General features: G+C 40.4%; 1 protein-coding gene across 4 annotated transcripts in view; it reads left to right on the top strand.

The window, feature by feature from the left end:
* MON2 (MON2 homolog, regulator of endosome-to-Golgi trafficking) overlaps window positions 1-20,706 on the top strand; it is a 133,828-nt gene that overhangs the window by 105,363 nt on the left and 7,759 nt on the right. For all 4 annotated transcript variants that reach the window (XM_019543311.1, XM_019543314.1, XM_019543312.1 and 1 more), the window contains one exon: window positions 19,171-19,231. In XM_019543311.1, coding sequence (XP_019398856.1) covers window positions 19,171-19,231 — 61 coding nt within the window. The remainder of the gene's footprint in view (window positions 1-19,170; window positions 19,232-20,706) is intronic.

Genomic DNA, 20,706 nt, shown 5'->3' with positions numbered 1-20,706 from the left:
CTTCACTTAATAGATCACAAGATGATTGTCCTGCCATTAAACTTCCTACCTCTGCTTGTATGTTGTCTGCTTGGAAGCTGTTATATAAGATGGATTTGAAACTTTTTAAAAAAGGTTTATAAAGACTGGGGGGGAGGTCACTTAAACTATCCATACAGATTTTAATTTGTTTGACAGTAAGATCATTGCATTGACTCTTAACAAGAAAATCATTGAAATGTTATCATTTGGATTTCCTACTTTTATTTCTAGTGGGACTTGTATCGAGGGTAGGGACGGGAATTACTTCGGGCGGAGGGCTACTTACTGAGTTTTGGCAAGCCATCGAGGGCCACATGACAGGCAGCCAGGGGCAGATAAAAAAAAAAACAAAATTAAAAAATTAATATTTAGGGGCCCCGTAGGCTGGATAGAATGGCCTGGGCGGGCTGCATCCGGCCCCCAGGCCACATTTTTGCCCACCCCTGATCTAGGGAAAGCAGATGAATGCAACCTTAACATTCATTTTTCTTTTGGTCTCTAGTAAGCCTATCAAAAAGATCCTTTTAATAAACAGACTCCAGTGCAGTTATAGAAGGATCATCAGCACTGATGTGGAATACTTCATTGAGGGGATAGCAACCCCCCCCTCCCCCCAACCCAAAACATTACAGTATTATTAAACATCTACAAAAGAGAGGAACAGTAGTAGAACAAGTTTTGTAGGTACTTTTATGACCTAGATTAACTGTAGTCACAGTTTAGGAGCTCCCATTCATAAATCTGAGAGATCATTCTCCAGTTGAAAATTCTCTCGAAATAACTCACTTTAATCTACCAGGCTCTTGGGCAAATAATTGTTTTAGCTGATGGATTAGATTTTTACTGCTTATTTTCATTAGAAGGAAGATTAGGACATGTCTGTGAATCCATATTTTTCTTTATTGAAATGAGAGCCCAGTGTTATCACACGGAAATACCATCCTAACGTGACATTTGGCAAAGATTATTGCTTCCGGTATTACTTCCAAGTGATATATATTTGGTTCTCAATAGCTTCTTCAGTATGATTGACCTGCCGTGCGTGGAAGAATGTTCAGTGTTTAAAAGAAGAGAAAGACATAATTCACAAACATGTTTGTGATCCTCTGTAGATTTTTCACTCATTTTTTTTTCTTGCCTACTGTAAATATCCTTTTTAAAATAAATATTTGAGATAAAATTGATTACAAGATCTTCATTTTCCCATCATTATGTAGCTTCTTTCCATTATTTAAAAGCCTCAAGGTTTTAAGTAGGAATGAGAATGGTTAAATATTTAACTGTTCATATATTGATAAATTAACCAGTAATGCCTTATTGCTTATCATTTAGCGTGAGGTGGAGAAAGGGAAGTGACATGCTGTCCCTGAAGGCAACAGGGCAGGCAGGCAGGAGGGAGGGAGGAACAAGGTGGGGAGGGGAACCTAGTACAGCAGGGGAACAGCAAGGGGCCTGATCCTTCTTGGGGTAGTACAGCTCTGGCCATTTCCTTGCCATCTGCCCCAAGGTTGCCCATGCACCCGCTTCTTGCACAGAGCAGGGCAGAGGCTCTGTGGCTCCCAGTGTAGCTGCTTGCAGCCTCCCAGCTGTCTGCCACAGCTGACCCAGGCTCTGGGCAGGCCCCTGTCATGGAGCCTGGGCTGCTTGCAGCAGTGACTGGGAGGCTGCAAGGAGCTGCAGTGGGGTCCATGGAGCTCTGGCCCAGCTCAGTGCTGGTGGTGCGTGCCTTGGGGCAGACAGTGGGGAAGGGGCCAGGGCTGTGATGCTACAAAAAGGACTGGGTCCCTTGTGGCTCAGTTCCTTGCCATCCCAAGCCGACTGTGGACCCTGGTGCAGCCCCTAGGCAGCCACATGCCAGCAGCAGCAGTGGGCAAGAGCTGGTGCGCAGCTGCCCAGAGCCCAGGGCTGGTTGCAGGCAGCAGAGGCAGCAGCATCAAACCTTGCCACAGCCCTGTAAAGCCACAGGCCACGCTGTAAAGCCATGGGCAGCAGCAGCACATGTGGGGCTTTCCCAGCCTGCTGCCTGGAAAAGGAGTACAGGAAGTAGTTGAAAGGATCAATAGGTATGTATGACTGGAAAGGATTCCTGTATCATAGTCTAGTTCATGCTATAATAGGCTATGATGTGATTAACAGTTCCATTTGTAAACTGATTTTCGTGCATGCTAAAACTGGCTAGGTTGTCAGCCCTGTAACGCTGGTTGAAAGTCTGTTCCAGAATTTTACTGCTCTGAAGCATACAAACTTTTTTATTTACAGGCCAACATATTTATAGCCAGTTTATACATTTTATCTTTTGTCAATATTGTCCTTTAAGTAGGTTTTTTCCTCCTTTGTGGAATACCCTCTGACGTATTTATAATGTCAGTGGTATCCTTTCTCACCTTTTTGTTTTTCTTTGGATAAACAAACGTTAAGTTTTTTAGTCTTCTTTCATAATGTGATACTCTTCTTTACTCTGACCGTCCTAACTGCCCTTTTCTCTTAACCTGTTCCATTTTGTATTTATCCTTCTTGAGCAAAGATATCATCAGTGTTCTGCAGTTGCACTGATACTTCCTTGTCTCTGCTGAAAGACTTGCCTGATGGATCCTAGAATTACACTTGCCTTTTACTGCATTGTATTATTGGCAGTCATACTGTAATAGACTAATGTAATGAAGTCCTTCTACTCCTCAGTCATCTCGGCTGATCTCCCACTTGATAGTTCAAATTCTTATTAATCCCTAAATGCCCAACCTTGTTTTTTGTACTATTGAATATTGTTAAATTTCTGTTACTCCACTCCACTCCTCAAGGTAACTGAGTTCTTCCTATGTGAAATACCAATATATAGGTACTACTTTTGCTGCATGATACAAATGCAACTTAAGTTTATCAAAAATCTATTAGACCTGTGATTTCATGCATTGATTCACTCTGAATTTTGGGATGGAAATGATAAGGCTCTTTTATATTTTTCCTCCCAAGCTTGAATGTGTTCAGCTCTTTGATTTTTTGCTTCGACCTTATGTAGACATTTCTGTTTCCATTTGTTCCTTCTCCAATAGATATTGTGTCTTTGACTTAAAAAAGTTTAAACTCTCAGGCCTTTTCCAAGTTCTCTTCAGTCCAGTTGACTAATTCCTTCCCTGTGTTTATCAGAAGTTTGCCCAACTGAAATAGAAACTTTGTTACATACTTCCTTTTGTTTATCTTTCCATTTAAATTAGATTAAATCAGCTCATGTTCATAAGATCCAAGGTTATTTATATAATCAGGTTTTCTGTAATGTCCTTTTTACTTGCCTAAAGCAAGTATACAATACTGTCACTCCTCACTTGTTCAGTGACGGTCACATCTATGAATAATGGGGCCCTACCATTCAAAATGTGACTAACTTACCTGGGAAGTTAGTCTCCTTTATGACTGTGTGTCTGCTCTTTATTTCTAAGGGCCTTTTCAGAAAGAGAAACAATGGTTAATTGATTATTTGCAAATGAATAAAGCTAAATAGGAAGAAGTGATATATTTTAACTTAAAAAAAACTTTACAAATAACACCTAAAATGAAAACTACCTATAGGCACAATTTTTTCAGGCAGATACTTTGAAGTCTGCTGTTGCGGGAGCCTGCTGGGCTTCCCTTGGGTCCTGCTGCCGCTGGTTCCTGTCATTTTTTTACAGGAACCAAAGATAGATAAGTATTAATTTTCTAAAATTTTTAGGGACCTTGCAAGTCCAGATAGAATGGCCTTGTGGGCCAGATTTTGCCCATCCCTGGCTTAGCTCCATCCTCTTTCTCTAACCCCACTTCAGGTAGTTGAAGACTGCCATTTAAGTCTCCTCCTAGTCTCCTCTTCTCTAGACTAAATAAACCCAGTTCCCCCAGTCTTTCCTCAAGTCATCATTGACCACAAGATGAACATGAGCCTTCAGTGCAATGCTGTGGCTAGTAAAGTGACCAAAATGCTGGCTTGCATCCATAGGTGCTTCTTAAGCAAATCCCAGGACGTCATTCTCCCGTTGCATCTGGGGGAATCTTTATTCACCAGAGTGCCCCAAGGGATGACGAGGTTGCATGGTTATAAACTACTGCAAGTCCATTTCAGGTTGGACATAAGGAAGAATTTCTTTCCTGTCTGAGCCCCCGAGTTCTGGAATAGCCTGCCATCGAAGGTGATTCAGGCACCTACTTTGAACACCTTCAGGAGCAAATTGGATACTTATCTTGCTGGGGTCCTATGACCCTAGCTGACTTCCTGCCCTTTGGGCAGGGGGCTGGACTTGATGATCTTTCGAGGTCCCTTCCAGCCCTAATGTCTATGAAATCTATGAAGACATGTCCCCAAGCTTCCTCACCATTTTTGTTGTCCTCAGCGTTGTCATCAAGTTGGCTCATGCTGTATGTTACCACCAGTAAAAGATCCTGACCAGTCAGCCCCTTTTAGGCTCCTCCAGATAGAGGAGCTTAAGCTACATAGCTGTATTCAGTAAAGGATGGTTTCACTGTTCTGCTAAAACTGTACTCACAAGCTTGTCACTGGACCAAGATGGAGCTTTGAAGAAACATGTTTAACTTGTACCATTAACTAGGAGGAGACTCAAAGTAGATTTGCAGATTGGAAAATCTAACTCCTTTTCTGTTTTGGAATGCTCTTAATTGTTAATGAATTACTTAATTGTTGCAGAATTTATAGATTCTAATTGTAGTACAGTCAACTTGCTACATTTTTGTTGTCTTTAAAAATAATTGTTAATTTTAGAAAGTTCATCTTTTGACTGTTGTTTTGTATACTTGCTGTATTTCCCTTGAAAATATTTCAACAAAGGAAAAGGGGTGTGTGCGTATAATATAATGTGTAATATAATACACACACACACACACACACACACACACACACACACACACACACACACACGGGTGTGTGTATGTATATACACACAAATATATACACGTGTGTATGTATGTATGAGGGGGAGGGGTGTATATATGTATATGGAAATACACTTATCTGAAACATATTTTTTAAAAATAGCCTGTTGAGTTTGCAGTAATTGTCTACACATGTGTCAATATTGAGGCTTCCAGGGGATGAAGTGCAAAGATGCTCTTTAGAGAGAATTTGTCTTAGGACTTTCTCATCTTTGAGCCAGCTAGCTAGTTTGGTGACTGTTAGCAAAATGTCTGGTATTTGACAGGTTATTTTCAAGGACATAAATTCTGATATGTATTTGATGCAATCAGAGTTAAGTAGCGGCATTTTTGGAAACAAGTTTTGACTTGGCTTTTTGAGCCATGACTGCAGATACCTTTGGGAATCCAAGAGGATATTGCCAACCTTCTGTTGACTGGCAGGTCATGACACTGGCTTTTGACATCCTGCAGCAGTTAGAAAAGATAAGTCTTGGCACAATTTTGAACCTCTGAGGTGCACACTGGCTCTGTTTACCTTGTAGAGTGACAGCAAAGCTATAGGGCTTAGTCAGACATGTTTTTAATCCTACAAAGTTTGTAGCTGTTCCTCATCCCCCCAATCTCCATGGCAGACAGGCCATATCCATCTGATGCCACATGGGCATTAGATGGAGGTAGCTGCAAGGGGAGAGGTTCTGTGCACCCTCATACTCCCCATAGATGCCCTGGGATTACAGCCCTGGGACTAGGACTCTGTCTGTGTCCCCTTCTAATTTCTACCCCTGTCCATTGCTGTTCCCTGTGCATACCCCCTTGCTGCACATCAAGCAGGTGGGGCTTGTTTGGGGTGGGGGCAGCTCTTGTCCTGTCCCTAGTCCTACAGGAACATGAGCTCTTCCTGTGGTTTCTGTAGGGCAAGGGACAGCTCAGATCAGTATCTTTGCCTTCAGGAACTGGAGTGGTTCTAAAGTCCTGCAGCAAAAACAGTGCCTTTTACAGTGCCCAAGCTGTGGAGGTGCAGTTCCTCCTTGTGGCCTATGAGGAGTTCCAGCTGTGCTGCCTTGATGGACCCCTTTGATCTCTGGTCCTGCCAGTCAGCAGATCAGTGAGATGAGGGAGGGCACCCTTGTCAGCTCACTGCAGGGCAAGCTATCAGAGAGCAAGCCTCGTTGGAGGGAAAAGGGGAAATATGGATATTGATAGACTAGAATACCTGCTCACATCAAATTTGTCATAGGAAGGTTTTCCACGATAAAAGTTGCTCTTTGAAACAACAACTTTTTCTTGTGGGTCTGCCATTTTTGGATTGGTCTCTCTTCAATGGGACTAAAAATCCAAGCTGATAAAACAGTAGATAAAATATGACAAAAGTAACATCTATCTAAATGCTTGGTCATTTACCCTGCTTCCTGATTAAGTTAGTGTCCAGTATCCCAGCTTTATTCTTTACATTCTAGGCTTTTCTCTTTTCTGCTCATGTTTCTAGCATTAGAAGCTAAATCAGTGGTGCTCAACCTGTCCAGCCCAGTGGGTCAGATGAGTGGTGCAAGGCCAATCCATGCTGACCTAGCCTTGCATGTTAGGTTTACTGTGGAGCGATCCTGTGTGCTAGCTTGACTCTCCATGCCAGTGTGATTTGGCAGATGGGGCCATGTTACATGGCAGGAATAGTGCGCTTTCAGTTGTTGTTGCCGCCTCATTAAGGTTGGTTGGTTACATTTGGTACTTTGGGTATGTCTGCATTGGTTCCATGCTGTTCTTGAGGCTGCTGCCAAAATGCAAGCCTCGCCTACTCATTCCCGTGCTGCATGTTTCAAACATAGGGATGCAGCATATCCAAATGGGACTGGTGGATTGGGTAAAATCTTTTCATCCCATAGTCCATAGCTTGCTGGCCTCTGAGCCAGCAGGATTAACTGCCTATCTACCTCGCATAGGAATTACCTGATTACCAGTTGGGCATATAGTGGGCACATTATATGCAGTTTAGGGTATACATTTTTAACATAAATGCTTAAATGTAATAGAAAATCATGTCACTATTTGGTAAATGATTGATGTGTGTTGCAAGACTCGGTGTCTGATCTTCACACATCTCTTTTAGAAACAGCCATGCTAAATGAGAGTATTTTAGAAAGTTAAAGCAGCAGATCAGAGGCTATATTGTTGTTGTTTTACATCTGTAATGTTTAGTATGGGATCTGTTTGATGCTGTTATTCATCCAGCGCCTAGAATACAAGATTTTTTTTTTAGAGGCAAGTCATTTGTAGCACTGGCAAACAGCAATAGTTATTCTCATTTTTTTAATTTTTTTTGTCCTCAGTTTATCTTCAGATAAGAAAATGTGCATCTTTGTTCAGAATGTATTGCACTTAATCTGCACTTTTATCGGGAATTAAAGTTTATGGAATGTGTAGAATTTGAAAGGATTTTTTAAATAATTTGCAATAAAATTCCTAGCTTTCTAGTAAGATTTTTCCTTACCTTTCCTTGTCCTTTGTTTGACCTTGATGGGTTGCCATTTAGTCATTCTTAATATTTTGTTCCTTAAACGCATCCCTTCACTGGTATGGTATACTGTGGGTACGTTTTGGCTGTTTTAAAACAACAGCAGTAGTACTAGTACATGTAAGTATGTTATAAACCCAGCTGTGCAATTTACTGAACGTGGTTTTTGTTTTTTTTATTCCAGAAAGTAGCTCTAACAATGGAAGGTTTATGATGACAGTTTCAGGTTCCATACATGCTGAAAAACATGATCTTTCCTGAAGATTTTGCAGTTTAAAAAGTTATGAATCTAATTTATGTCATGAAACAAATTGATTTTTTGCTTTGAGATTTTAAAAACTCACTAAGTTTGAAGAAGAAATGTCAGTATATTTTGCAAAACGGAGGAAATATAATTACCTTTTAAAATCAGTGATTCTTTTCACAGGGGCAAGTTGCAAGTAGTTTATCTGAAACTATCTTATAATAGCTGCCATTTTAAGCTTTTTATTTTACTTTTTTGCTTGAAGTGGTTCATAGCTGTATATGGTGAAGATTCTATTATTCATTTATATTAGTCGTGCCAGGGAAGAATTGCATTCCTGTTGTGTTGGACAGTACAAATGAATGTTGCCTGTTTTGCTTGCAGTTTGTTCCATAATTTGTAGGTACATATTTAATATATTATGTAAATTGTATGTTAATTCCCTGAATACATTTACCAGAAACAATTATGTTGGTTTTTAATTTTTTTAATGGCTTTTTTAAAATGCCAGGGGGATGGATATTTTTCTCAACCCCCATAGTAATACTTTCAACTTCATATTTTTGAGCTAAACAAAAAATGACAGCTGTATTAGCTTTCCATCCCCACCCCCCAGTACTGAATTTTACCAATTCAGTGCATAAGTTTGGGGTGGCGGGTATTTAATATTTTGTATTGTTTTTAGTAGGTTACAGTACTAACTTTTGGAAATAAGTGCATTTCTTTTACATTTAAACATGCAGTTAAGCATATTTATTTTTTCTTTTTCCTTTTAGTTATTCATCTAGCATTGCTTTAGCTTTTCTGGTTTTTATGAGACTGTCAAAGAAATATACAATGCTAAATAACAATGAAGAACCACAACGATTTAGTTGTAGATAAAAGCAGCAGAAAAAGAATGCCACTTAAAATTAGGCATTTTGACTACTTCAAGCATTTTTTAAATGACACACAGATTACCTTCTCTCTTCTGTTTCCAAGATTTTCTTCCACCATGATGATAATTCTTTGTCTCTATCTTTACTAAAGATATTGGCATATTATAGAAAATATAAATTCTCTATATTATTCCACCCCTTTTCATTTCCTATGCTTTTGAGAAATTACAAGTCAAGTGGGTTGATTTTTCATGTCCTTTAACTCATCCCATTTTAAGCTTGTGTTAAGAGCAAACTATAGCTGTCGTCTCTTTGATGTGAACAAAGATACCCAATCAGTTCCAGTTGTAGAAGATCAGCATTTTTGGCTGCTCTGTAGTAGGTCAAATTTGTGACCTTGATATGAAGGTCTGCATATTATTTGCAGTCCACTGAACTTCAAGAACTCTAAAATTTCTACCCAGTAATTGATCCATTCCCATTGGCAGCACTTACTGATATAATTAGACTCCTTCCCATTATCCTTAACTCAGATTTATCCCTGCATCCTTTTATTTCTAACTAAGAAATGAACTTCTAATAAACCACAGCTGCCAATCCAGGGGTTTACTAAATACAGAAGGAGTATAGCCAAGTAATGAAATTCATGAGAAAACTAAATGTTTGGTTCAAGAAAACAGAGGACCAGGAAGCTAAAGCTGGGATCTGTTTAGCGTAAAACTTCTTGAAGTTCATTTCTCAGTTAGAAACAAAAAGATACGGGGATAAATCTGAGTTAAGGATAATGAGAAGGAGTCTAATTATATCAGTGATCTCTGCCAATGGGATCAATTACTGGGTGGAAATTTTAGTTGTTAATAATAATAATAATGCTCCAAAGATGAGAGAGAGAGAGAGAGAGCAGCAACAGTGATTATTAGCTTGGGAAGCAACACTTGTGAGGAAAGGCAGAAGGAATTAGGATTATTTAGTTTGGAGAAGAGAAGACTGAAGGTGATTTGATAACGGTCTTCAAATACTTGAAGGACAGTTAGAGAGAGGATGGAGATGGGCTTATTTTGGACTAGGAGCAATGGCCTCAAACTGCAGCACATAAAATTTAGGTTAGTGATTAGGAGGAATTTTCTGACTGAGGGTGGTCAAGCTTTGGAACAGGCTACCTAAAAAAGTTACGGAATCTCCATCTTTGAAAATTTCCAAGTGTAGGTTAGACAGGCGCTTGGTTGGGAGGGTATAGTCAGAGGCTGGACTAGATGTCTGTGTAAGGTCCCTTTCAGCCCTATTTTCATATGATCCTGTGATCCAATATTTCTCTTCTATGAAAGCCAAACTATTCATTCCCACCATGTTTATTGATACTTTTCTTTTTAGTAGCAATTAAAGGAGGATGTTAAACTGCTACTAACATTAAACATTTATAAGCCAGGAGATCTTTATGACTTGCATCTGTGAGTTGTAGAAGAGCTAAATGAGATCTCTGTACAGTTAAAATTGCTTTTTAATTGTTTGTAAAATACTTGGGAAGTTTTCATAAAACTAGGAATAAAGCTGTTTCTATGCCAATATTTAAAAAAATATAGATGGGATGAGCTACTTATTTATAGACCTGTCAACTTGAAATTGATCCCAGGCCAAATAATGAAACAGCTGATACAAGACTTGATTAACAAAGAATGAAAGAAGCTAATATAATTGATGTCATTCAACATGGGTTTATGGAAAATGGATCTCATTGTACTAACTTGATATTTTTATGAGATTACAAGTTTGGTTGATAAAGAAAATAGTATAATGTATTTAGACTGCTGTATGGCATTTTACTTGGCACCACAAAACATTTTGATTAAGCAACTTTAATAATCTAAAATACACGCAATGCATTTAAATGGATCAAAAGCTCACTAATAGGTCTCAAAATGTAATTGTAAATAGAAAATCAAAACTAGGTGTGCTTCTTTTAGAGTCCCAGAAAAATCAATTTTTGGCTTTCCACTGTTTAATATATGACCTAAAGTGAACATAAAAGGTGTATCTGCATGGTGCAAAACACTGCTACCCAAAGATACTCTGAACTTTTCCAGAAAAAATCTTCTGAGTCAGTTGCAGCCATTGGACTTGAAATGGAAATTAATTCAAGAAAATTCTCTGACCTGTGTTATGCAAGGGGTCAGACGCCTAATAGTAAGGATTCTCTTGACTTTTAAAATCTTATTGACCTTTTATCATTCTACCTTTGACTCCTGGATTAGAGTAGGTTTGCAAACCATCTGTAGGTCTGAATGGGAACAGATATTTACTGGTATTTGAATAAAACAAGTAGTTGAGGAAATACTGAGCAGTATATGCAATTCTGTATGCTACGAACTTAAGAGTGTTGCAAAAAGAGCCAAAATCAAAATACATGGAAAAATGCATACAAGAAAATAATAGCCTCCAACCAATAAGTTTTACTTACTTTCTTTACATACTACAGTCTAAAGAATGACACCTACATGTATTATTGTTATTGTAGCAGGGCACTAAGGTGCCTGCTACTTTGAGAGCAGTGATAAGGACCCAGGTGCAGGTTGCTGGGCCAATCAGTTAATGAGGGTAAGGACTTGCATCTGCCTGGTCAGCTGACCAGAAGGGGCAGGGCCTGGTGCCTATATATATAAACCACAAGTCTGAGGCTGGGGTGTGTGGGCTGCTGGCCGCCAAGGGGGAGAGAACTCTGCCCATGTGAGTAGAGAGGAGAAGCTGGACTGCACAAGCAGGCTGATATGGGGGGAAGAGGCAGAGTACCTGTCGGGTTGCTCGAAGGATGTTACAGCTAAGCATCTAGAATTTGTTATAGCCCAGGGGCTTATGCTCTGTGTTTGTGGTTTACACTGGTAGACTGGGTGGGGCTATTAGGGGTTGGAGGAGGCCTCATAGGGGCTCCAGGATAGCGTGGGGACCCCGGTGCCAGAGAGGGCGCAGCATCCAGGGGTGCACTTGACCCCAGCCCTGAGGAAAAGGGGAGCGGAGAATCGGAGGCCAGGTAAGGCTGAGGCCGCCTGAGCCCAGCAGGAGGGTCAGGACCCCAAGGCGGAGAGTTGGGGCCAGGCACAGCTACGGCCACCTGAGCCCCAAGGCTGTGGTAACCCCAGAGCAAGGGGCGGTGAGGATCCCGAGTGCCAGAGAGGGCAACGAGAGCGAGACTGTCTGAACAACATCCGGTGTACATCTGCGAGGCTTGGGGCGTGGTAAAGGGGTGATTGGAGCCATGCATAGCCCATAAGGCTGGAGTGTCCAGGAACACCCATTAGCAGAGTCGGGCTAATGTACGGGAGGATAACTGTATCCAGGAGAACAGAAGAGGCAGCCTCCATAATTACATAATTAACATCAAAGATGTGGCGGGCGAGATTGAGGGTGCATCATAGACTGACTGGACACGGTAAGGGGCACTAGGGGAGAGTAATGCAACCCCTAGGGAGTTGCTCCTGTTAGTTATAATCCAGAATCTGAAATTTAAATAGTTGTAGGAGATTTTTCCTTTAACTTAATATATTATCAACTATTTTATGAGTAGCAGACTAATATGTATATAACTTCAAAACAAAAATCTGTTAAGAAGCTTTCATGGAAACCATTCAAACAGTTACATAAAAGTAATATTCAAAACTAGAAAAGCATATGTAAAAAAAAATTTTCAAAGAACCATGAGTTTACACAGTCAGACATTCAAATTAGGGGACCTTAATTTAGCTTCTCCTGTATGTATATGTTACCATATGTTATGGTATGTTCTTTAATTATATCACCATACTTGCACAGAAACCTTTCCCACCTGCTGCTTATGAATGAAGCTCACTTATTGCAGCTGTTTAAAATCTTTTTTTAATCCTCTGCTTTCAGTATGTGGGTCTCAGGGACTTGGTTTACACACCGTCTAAACAAATTGAACATAATGATAGTGTTTTTTATTTCCATCTGGTTTTTCCAGGGTGATTCACTATAACATCCAAGTGTATCAGTTGTAGTTGTGCAGATCAGGCCCAAGTGTCTCACTTTGGGATGCCCAGAAACTGAGAAATATACTATTAAGGCTCCCTTTAAAAAGCTTAATTTACTAAGAAAGGAGCAGCTCAATTTTGGAAGAAGTTTGGGAAATAATACTTTAAAAAAGTGGAAGAGGAAAGGGGGCCAGTAATTTGAAGCATCTTTGCCCATATACCAGTTCTAAGAGCGAGATGAGCTGGACATCTTAGTAAACTTGTAACTTAATTGGCATTAACCACAACTTAGACTAATTCCCATTATTAGAATATCCATATTGAAAGAGTACCTTGGTCCAGAAGAGTATAGCAGGGAAAAAGGAGGAGAAGGCATTGTGGTATATTTTGAAAATATGCATGTTTCTTCTGAAGTTCAAGAAAAGAAAAGTGGCACTGGGTATGTGGTAAAGATGAATAAAAAGGGAGAAAGCATAGTGAAGGCATGATGTACTATACAAATCAGGAAGGGCAGAGGAAGAAGGCAAACTTCATTTAGTTTAAAAAAAAAAAAATACAATGTTTGAGGTAATAGCAATAGGGCATTTTAAAGTCCCTGATATAGGGAGAGAAAAAAATAAAATACCAGGAAGTTCCTGTCATTTACAACTGTTTCACTTCCTTTTCAGAAAGCTGGGTAGGCAACTGGGGGTCATCTTGAATCTGATTTTGATCCAAAGTAAATTATGTTCACTGGTTGTAAAGATAAAGGTTGTCAAACTTGGGAGGAATGATTATGGTATGATGGAATTTGTGATCCAGATGAAAGGGAGGCATGAGAATAGCATAACAAAGATACTGGACTTAGTCAGGTTTTGACTAAGTCAAAAATAGTATGTAAGGTCGCCTTTATAGGCAAACTGAAAGGGAAAACCCCAGAAAGACTGGCTCTCCTTGGGAGACTCAACATTATGGTATTCCAACACAAGAAAAAGAACTACAAACATGATATGGGTGTATATATATATATACCTTGTAGCTATCTGAAAATGAAAAGATGTGTGCAGGCAATGGAAGGAAGGGCATACTACTAAGTATAATACAGATGTATAGGGGCAAATTCAAGAAAGAAAAGGTAAAGAATGAGTTGAAATTGGCAAGAAATGTTAAAGACAAAAAGGAGTTCTACAAATGTCAAATGGAAAAGCAACATCAAGGAAACTATAGGTCCAAGGCTTGACAGATCTGTTAACAGAAATTGCAAAGAAGGCAGAGCTGCTGTGTTGCTCTATTTTCACTAACCAGAAACTGCAATCAAATGATTAGCAAAATTAGTCTGAAGGGGAAAAAAAGGGAAGAAATTTGAAATGTAATGGATAACTTATGACCAATTTAAAATAATTTTAGTTAGCAAGCTTGACAAACCTTCATCTAAAGGAATCTGAAAACCATTAGAAATATTTTCAAACTGATGAATGACAGTTATGAACCTAGAAGACTGGAAAAGGATTAACATAGTGCCCATCCTAGAAAAAGGTAGTAAGGGGGCTCAGAGAATTGCAGTGTTCTTAGCCTAATGTCAGGACCTGGAAAGTTACTAAGGCAGATCGTATAGTATTTATTTTCTTAATGTCTGACGGATAAAGGGATGAACAGTAGCATCCAACGTAGACAAATAATACCAAAGCAGTTTGAGTTCCTTTTTTTGACAGTGACCAGTTTGATGGATGAGAGAAAAGCAATGGACAGTGATGTATGTAGACTTTAGTAAGTCTTTTGATGCATTTCCAACTGGGCATTCAGGTAGTTAGATAACTGCAACCAAAGAATAACCATTGAAGTAAGGCTGTTCAATCTTAGCTGGGGGCCACACATGAGGCAGGCTGCTTTCCTGAAGGCAGTGCAAGATGCTGGCTACAGTCCCAAGGGTCTGCATGAGTCATCTGTTCCTCCCTACTCAGATTCTCCCCCTGCCTCCTGGCCACACATGCCACACAGCTCTTCCCAATGCAGGTAAGCCCTCCTGCAGCACGGGTAGCTTAGATCCCCTGCTACATGTGCAGTGCTGGCTTCAGTGCAGTGCTGCCTGTCTTCAGTGCAGGCAGTCTGGATCCTCTGTCACATGCAGTGCAAGCAGCCTAGACCCCTCTCTCACTGCACCCAGCACAAGCAACCTGACCCCTGTGCTGCATGTGTGGCTTTGGCCCCCTGGCCCTCTCCCACTGCACTACCTCACCCATCCTCAGGAGCAGGGAGCAGGAAACAGTGGGGTTTGTGGAGGGGGTGGATAGGTCTGGGGAGTGTGGGGTGGGGGTCAGTATGCTGTTTGTAGGGAAGAAGCTGGCTGGGGGGGGTTGTGGCATGTGTGGAGGGGCAGGATGGCTGGGGTCTGTGAAGGGGGATATGGGGTGTGCATGGGGAATGCAGGTGCATGTGTATGGCAGTCACGGCCTGTGGCAGATGGAGGCCCCCAGCAGTGTGTTGTCCTGGCAAGTGCCAGGACTGCATGTGGCCAGGCCAATGGCAGGGTGAGTGGTGGAGCTGGCCTGGCTCCGTAGAGCTCCTGCCAGCCCGGGCTTCATGCTTCTGCTGTCCTGCCCTTGGCCCCTGCCAGCATGGGCCCCATGCTTCTGCTTGCTGCCACTTGCCTGCTGGTGTTGCCCTTCCCTGGTGGCTTCTCTTCCCTTCCTTCGTGTCAGAGATGTGGGTTTTCCAGAAAATTTTCCAGTGACCTAAATAGTGTGATCTGATTTAGCATGTTTATTTGACTTGTATTTAGTAAACAAAACTAAAAAACATACCTGTGTTAATTTTGTCCCAATAGCCACAAGTATTTGAACTGAAATACTTGATTAGGAAAAAAATAAATACAGCACATTTAATGTGATTTAAATGTTATATTTAAACAAATTCAGAGCTTTATATGAAAAAAAAAAATATTTTTATTGGAATACTTGTAAAAATATTAAGACAATATACGTATGTACTTTCATTACATTGTTGAAATTCAAGAAAAAAATGGCACTGAAAACTGTTAACACACTCATTTTAGCACACTCAAAGAACTGTGCATGATATGCTGTGCTTTGGTTTTGATTTGACCTGCACAGCCAATTAGGTGAATTCATAACTTGACTTTTGGTTTGGATTATTGTGTGTGTATTCACCCTCCTGTTTACAAATCAGTAACACATATATGTACTCTCCCTCTCACTTCCTAGGGATAATCAACTGAAAAACATTAATTACAACTTTGAAACTGCCAAGCTTGCCTAATATTATATTGGCATTCATTCATTATTACTAATGAATGTTATGAAACGGTGGATTTTTAGAAATGGAAAATTTCCCATGGAAAAATAAAGCGCTGGAAAACTTTCCGCCACACATCTCTGCTTCCTGCCTGCTGCCACCACTCCTCCTTGTGCCCATCCGCCACTCCAGCACCATGCAATTCCCAGCTGCATGGCCAGGACCAAGCAGCGCAGCAGGAGCCAGCAGGGAACTAATGTGGCCGGGCCGGGTTGGCTTCTGCTGTACTGGTGATCCTCCCCTGCTCCCTCCACCCATTCTTATCTCTGTTTCCTTTTTGGGTGGAGGGAGAGCAGGGGGGGAACAGCCACAGGGTCCCAGGTTGGAAGCCTCTAGGCAGAATCTTCCAGTCGGTGCCTGGGGGTGGGGTGGGCCTTGCTGCTGCAACTGGGTCCTGCTGCTGCTGGCACCTTGTCATCTTTGACAGGCAGCCAGGGGCGAATGAATACAGGCAGTCCTTGACTTAATGTTTCAAGTTACAACATTTCACACTTACAACATTTATATAAATTGACACCGTTTCAACTTAAGATGCTTGATCCGATGCAACGCCATGCCAGCGAACAAGTTCACTGTGCTGCTCATCTCCCTGGAGAACATCTGTCCAAACTTGCTTGGCCACTTTCTTTAAGAAAGCAGACAAGACTCCAGAAAAACTTGCAGCCAAGACTCCTGAGAAGACTCCAGCCAAGAGCCCTTCAAAAACTCAAGTAAAGTCACCTCAAAGAAGCCCTTCCAAATCGATACGATTGTTATTTACGATATAAATACATTAATGTAGCTATATTACTCATCTATAATTGATCGAGTTCAAAATTCTGGGGTATTTTTGGTGAAAATAGAGCATCAGGCCTTGATTCAGGAACCAATCAACCATTTATGACATTGTTTCTTATGAGAAAAGTGGTTCTGAGTTGCAGTGTTTCGACTTGAGATATGGTTTTCAGGAACCAGTTGCAAGTCCAAGGACTGCCTGTATTAATTTTATAAATTTTTTAGGGGCCCCATGGGCTGGATGGAATGGCCCGGTGGGACATATGTTGCCCACCCCGTTACAGATTAATTCAAGGAGGCATAAGCTTTTGTAAGCATGGCTTACTTCATCAGGTGGATCCTTGTTGGATTGGCAGGTGGTCTCAAGTGGGGTTCCACAGATGTCTGTTATTCAACATCATGTTGCTGAAACAATAAAAAACAAAAAAAACTCCATTTTTGGTTGTGTTAACAGAAGCATTTAATACAAGGTCTGGGTGCTGATAGCACATGCTGTTCAGTGTATTGCATTTTTAAAACAGTGTAGAGAAACTGGAGGGTCAGAGGTCATTGCCAGAGATGATACAGGTTTTAAAAAGTAAGCAGTATGAGGAAAGAGTGAAAGAACCAGGCAAGTTTCCTCTTGGAGAAAGATGAAGGGGTAACATGACAGCAGTTTTCAAATATTTAAAAAAAAAACTGCTATAAATAAGATTAATTCTTCCTTGCCACAGAAGGGAAGGATGTGAACTGGTGATTTTAAACTATAGCATATTTGAAGAAAAACATTTTAACTGTAAGAACAGTAGGGTAATGGAACATGCTGGCTAGGGGAGCTGCAGAATCCACACGCAGCATAGGATTTTTCATGAAGGATGCGTAGGCCTGGTATGATTTAGGAGCTGTGCATCTGTACAAGGATTGAACTAGGTGTCCCTTGAGTTTCCCTCTTAAAGCTTATGATGCTGTGATTTGCCCAGCATCACATGGGAGCTCTGTCTTAATCCAGTTTCCTGGAAATGGCACTCAGCTGCCTTAAACACAAGCTTGTCCTTTTTATTTTTTCCTCTCTTCTGTTTACTATGCACCTGCTATTTCTACAGTAAATGAGTAAGAGGTCTTATACATAACAGCCTTATTTACTGTGTAATCTGGATTCTTTCCAAGTGCTGACCTTCCTGTGCACTTAATTAGGTGGCATCTTATGGAAATAGTAATATGAAATAAGTAATTTAAAATAATATCATAATGCATCAGTAAATGGAAATGAGTAAAATCCTACAGGCAAGCTTAATTCAAGTTTTTCTTAATGTAAAGTACTTAACATAGGTTTTTTTTGAGGGGGAGAAGCTATGTATGTATATGTGTGGGCACGCGTACAACTTCTTATGGTTCTGTGTGTTTTTGTTTTGTATTGTTTTTAAGCAAGCTTGGGTGGGTGAATAATTTGTTGTATACAATTGTAATAACACTCCAAATTGTGAATCTTTTTATCAGTTTCATAAAACCTTACCACTTGAGCTAAAAGAGTACCAAGTTCGTTAGCAGGCTGCTATTCTGCGTGTAGATCAGTCAGTGGAGGGGGACCAGGGCACCAAATTTTTAGTGAATAGTTTCATATTTATTCCCTAGACAATAAAGGTATGTTGGACATGGGAATGCTGAGCATACTCCTATTTTGAACTGCACTATGATCTGTTAATTAAGATCCTTCTGCTGCTTCCTTTCCCTCAAGCTCATAGTCTCTTGTCACTGGCTCCTTTTCTTCTTCTGTTCATCTACAGACTGTCAGTCCTCTGTTTGTTCCCCATCCATCTTCATTCAGATATGGTCTAGTCTTCCGCAGTGCTCGGGTACTAGCAAGAGGAATACTGAAAACATGAAAGATTCACTCCTGGCTTTCAGTTATAGCATCATGTGCCAGAGAGGCTTGCAGGAACCAGAAGGACCAAAATAAAGTCCTAAAGCCCTGGGATGGAGAAGCTTGGTTGGCATGTAGGAATTGTGTAGGCATGGGATGTGCTCAGTGTAAACATAACATTGAGAAAAATTACCTACTGGATTTGGACCATTAGCGAGGTGGGAAACATGGAAAGACTGGTGGGGGATGTAGAAGTGGATGGCAAGTTGGGCAGCAGTGACCATGATTATAATTACCATGTAGGGTTGAACTAGTAGGGCTTGTGGCAAGAGCCACAACCATTTCCCAATTTAACTCTGCAGGAGATACGTGGTGCAGTTCCACCTGGCAGCTACTGCACTGGCAATAGGCTGAATATAATATTGTATGATTATCTAATCCCTAACATATTAATAACATAATTATCATGTATATGATAATATTCATAGTCCATTTAAATAAGTCCTTTTTTACTGAGATGCCACTAAATTTTGAAAAATTTTGGAGGAGTGCATTGAGTCTAAATAAAGGTTGAGAACTACTGTTTTATTCTAAAATGTTAATTGGTCCTTGCACATACCGCTTTGTGCATATAATCTTTGAATACTGTGTGTGCCTCCATATTTGTTATCTTACATCTTCAGAATAGTCTGTGCACTTTTTAAAATGTAATTTAATATTTTCATGTTTATTTTTAGTATACCTCCAGATAATCTCTCTATTCAAGAGTTCCAGAGAAATGAAAGTATTGATGTTGAGGTGAGAAAGTTATATAGAATGTTTTTGCACTAATATAAGTAGAATTAACTAGAAAGTTTAAACTTGTAAGTAATGTACTATTGTGAATTAATACATGGAAAGAACTGCGGTTAATACTAACCATTGCAGATTTAGCTATAACTTCTTTTTTTCTATTTAGTGAAAACATAACAAAAATAGGTTCCAGGTTGTAACTGCATGACCTTTAGATATGCAAAGGGTAGCGTGTTTGGTACAGAAGCTCCTTTATATCAACTGGGATGCAACTAGGGTGGCCATTGTATCTCCAGAATACAAGACATCCCCTTTGGTGTGCGGGGGGTGGGGGTGAGAGGTGAGACCATTGGCCAATCAGTAATGAGGGGTATGACCACCTGGGCCATTCAGCAGTGAGGGGTGGGACAACCATAAGAAGTCCACCATCCTCCCTCCCTGGCTGACTCAGAACCCTGCTCCTCCTGGCTGTGCACTACCCTACCTCTAAGCATAGCTAATAGAATCACAAGGACAAATGATTGACATGCATTTCCATCAGTGAACTGAAAATCAGGATTCTTTACAGTCTGTTGCTCATTTAGTAACAGAAAAGGGACAAAGGGTTTAAAAACAGGATGGTCCAGTATTAAACAGGACCAGTAGCCATCCTAAGTGCAACTGAATAGGAGAGGGAAGGATTTAGGGTGTCTCTGACTTCAGTGCATTGTCTGTCTTAATTTCCACTGATGATCATTTACTCATACAAATAGTTGCAAACCAGTGAAAGTAAGGCATTCACAGTCTGGCCAAAATGATTTCCACATGTTGCATTTCCTTGAGCATGAACCAACTTTCTTGATTTAGCCAGTAGTGATGTTTATTTCAACACTGACTTTGTGTTTCCCTCTGTATCAAAGACAGAGGAAAATGTGGTACATACTCTAAGAAGGTTAAATATAACTGGACAGATGAAGTTTCCTGACACTGTCCATGATAACCTCAGCCAGATTATCAGAGAGAAAGCTGCTGCTGCTTTTCTCACAGTTGAGGATGATTGTTTTCCATGATTGATTTATCAGAGAGGGAGCACTGCACTTTTAATGAGTGTGCTAACTTGCTTGGGTTAACACTAGAAAAACCTTTAGAGAAGGAAGATGTCTGTGAATTAAAAGAAACCAGTGACCTTTTATATCAGTGGAAATGTGGGACTTCAAAGGCAGTTGAAGTTGTCATCTCTTCAGAGCAGCAGCAAAGTTATACAATTCTCAGTATGAAAACAGAAGCAGGACCCTCTTTAATGGCCACTGTTATCATATCTAATTGATTAAGCTCAGCGATTTCAGGTGACTTCATTCTTGAATAAGAGCATCACACAGAGTTGATCTTTTCTCACTGATATGCACTGATTCCATACTTTTAATTGATTTTTTTTTCCCCCTTAATTTTTCCAAATGTCCCCTACAGATGTGAGCTCATAAATGTATAATTTTACTTCTAGT

This window comes from Crocodylus porosus, unplaced genomic scaffold (assembly GCF_001723895.1).
Source record: "Crocodylus porosus isolate Cpor-Errol unplaced genomic scaffold, CroPor_comp1, whole genome shotgun sequence".
NCBI classification, from domain to species: Eukaryota; Metazoa; Chordata; order Crocodylia; family Crocodylidae; genus Crocodylus; species Crocodylus porosus.
This window is presented reverse-complemented; position numbering and strand designations above follow the sequence as displayed.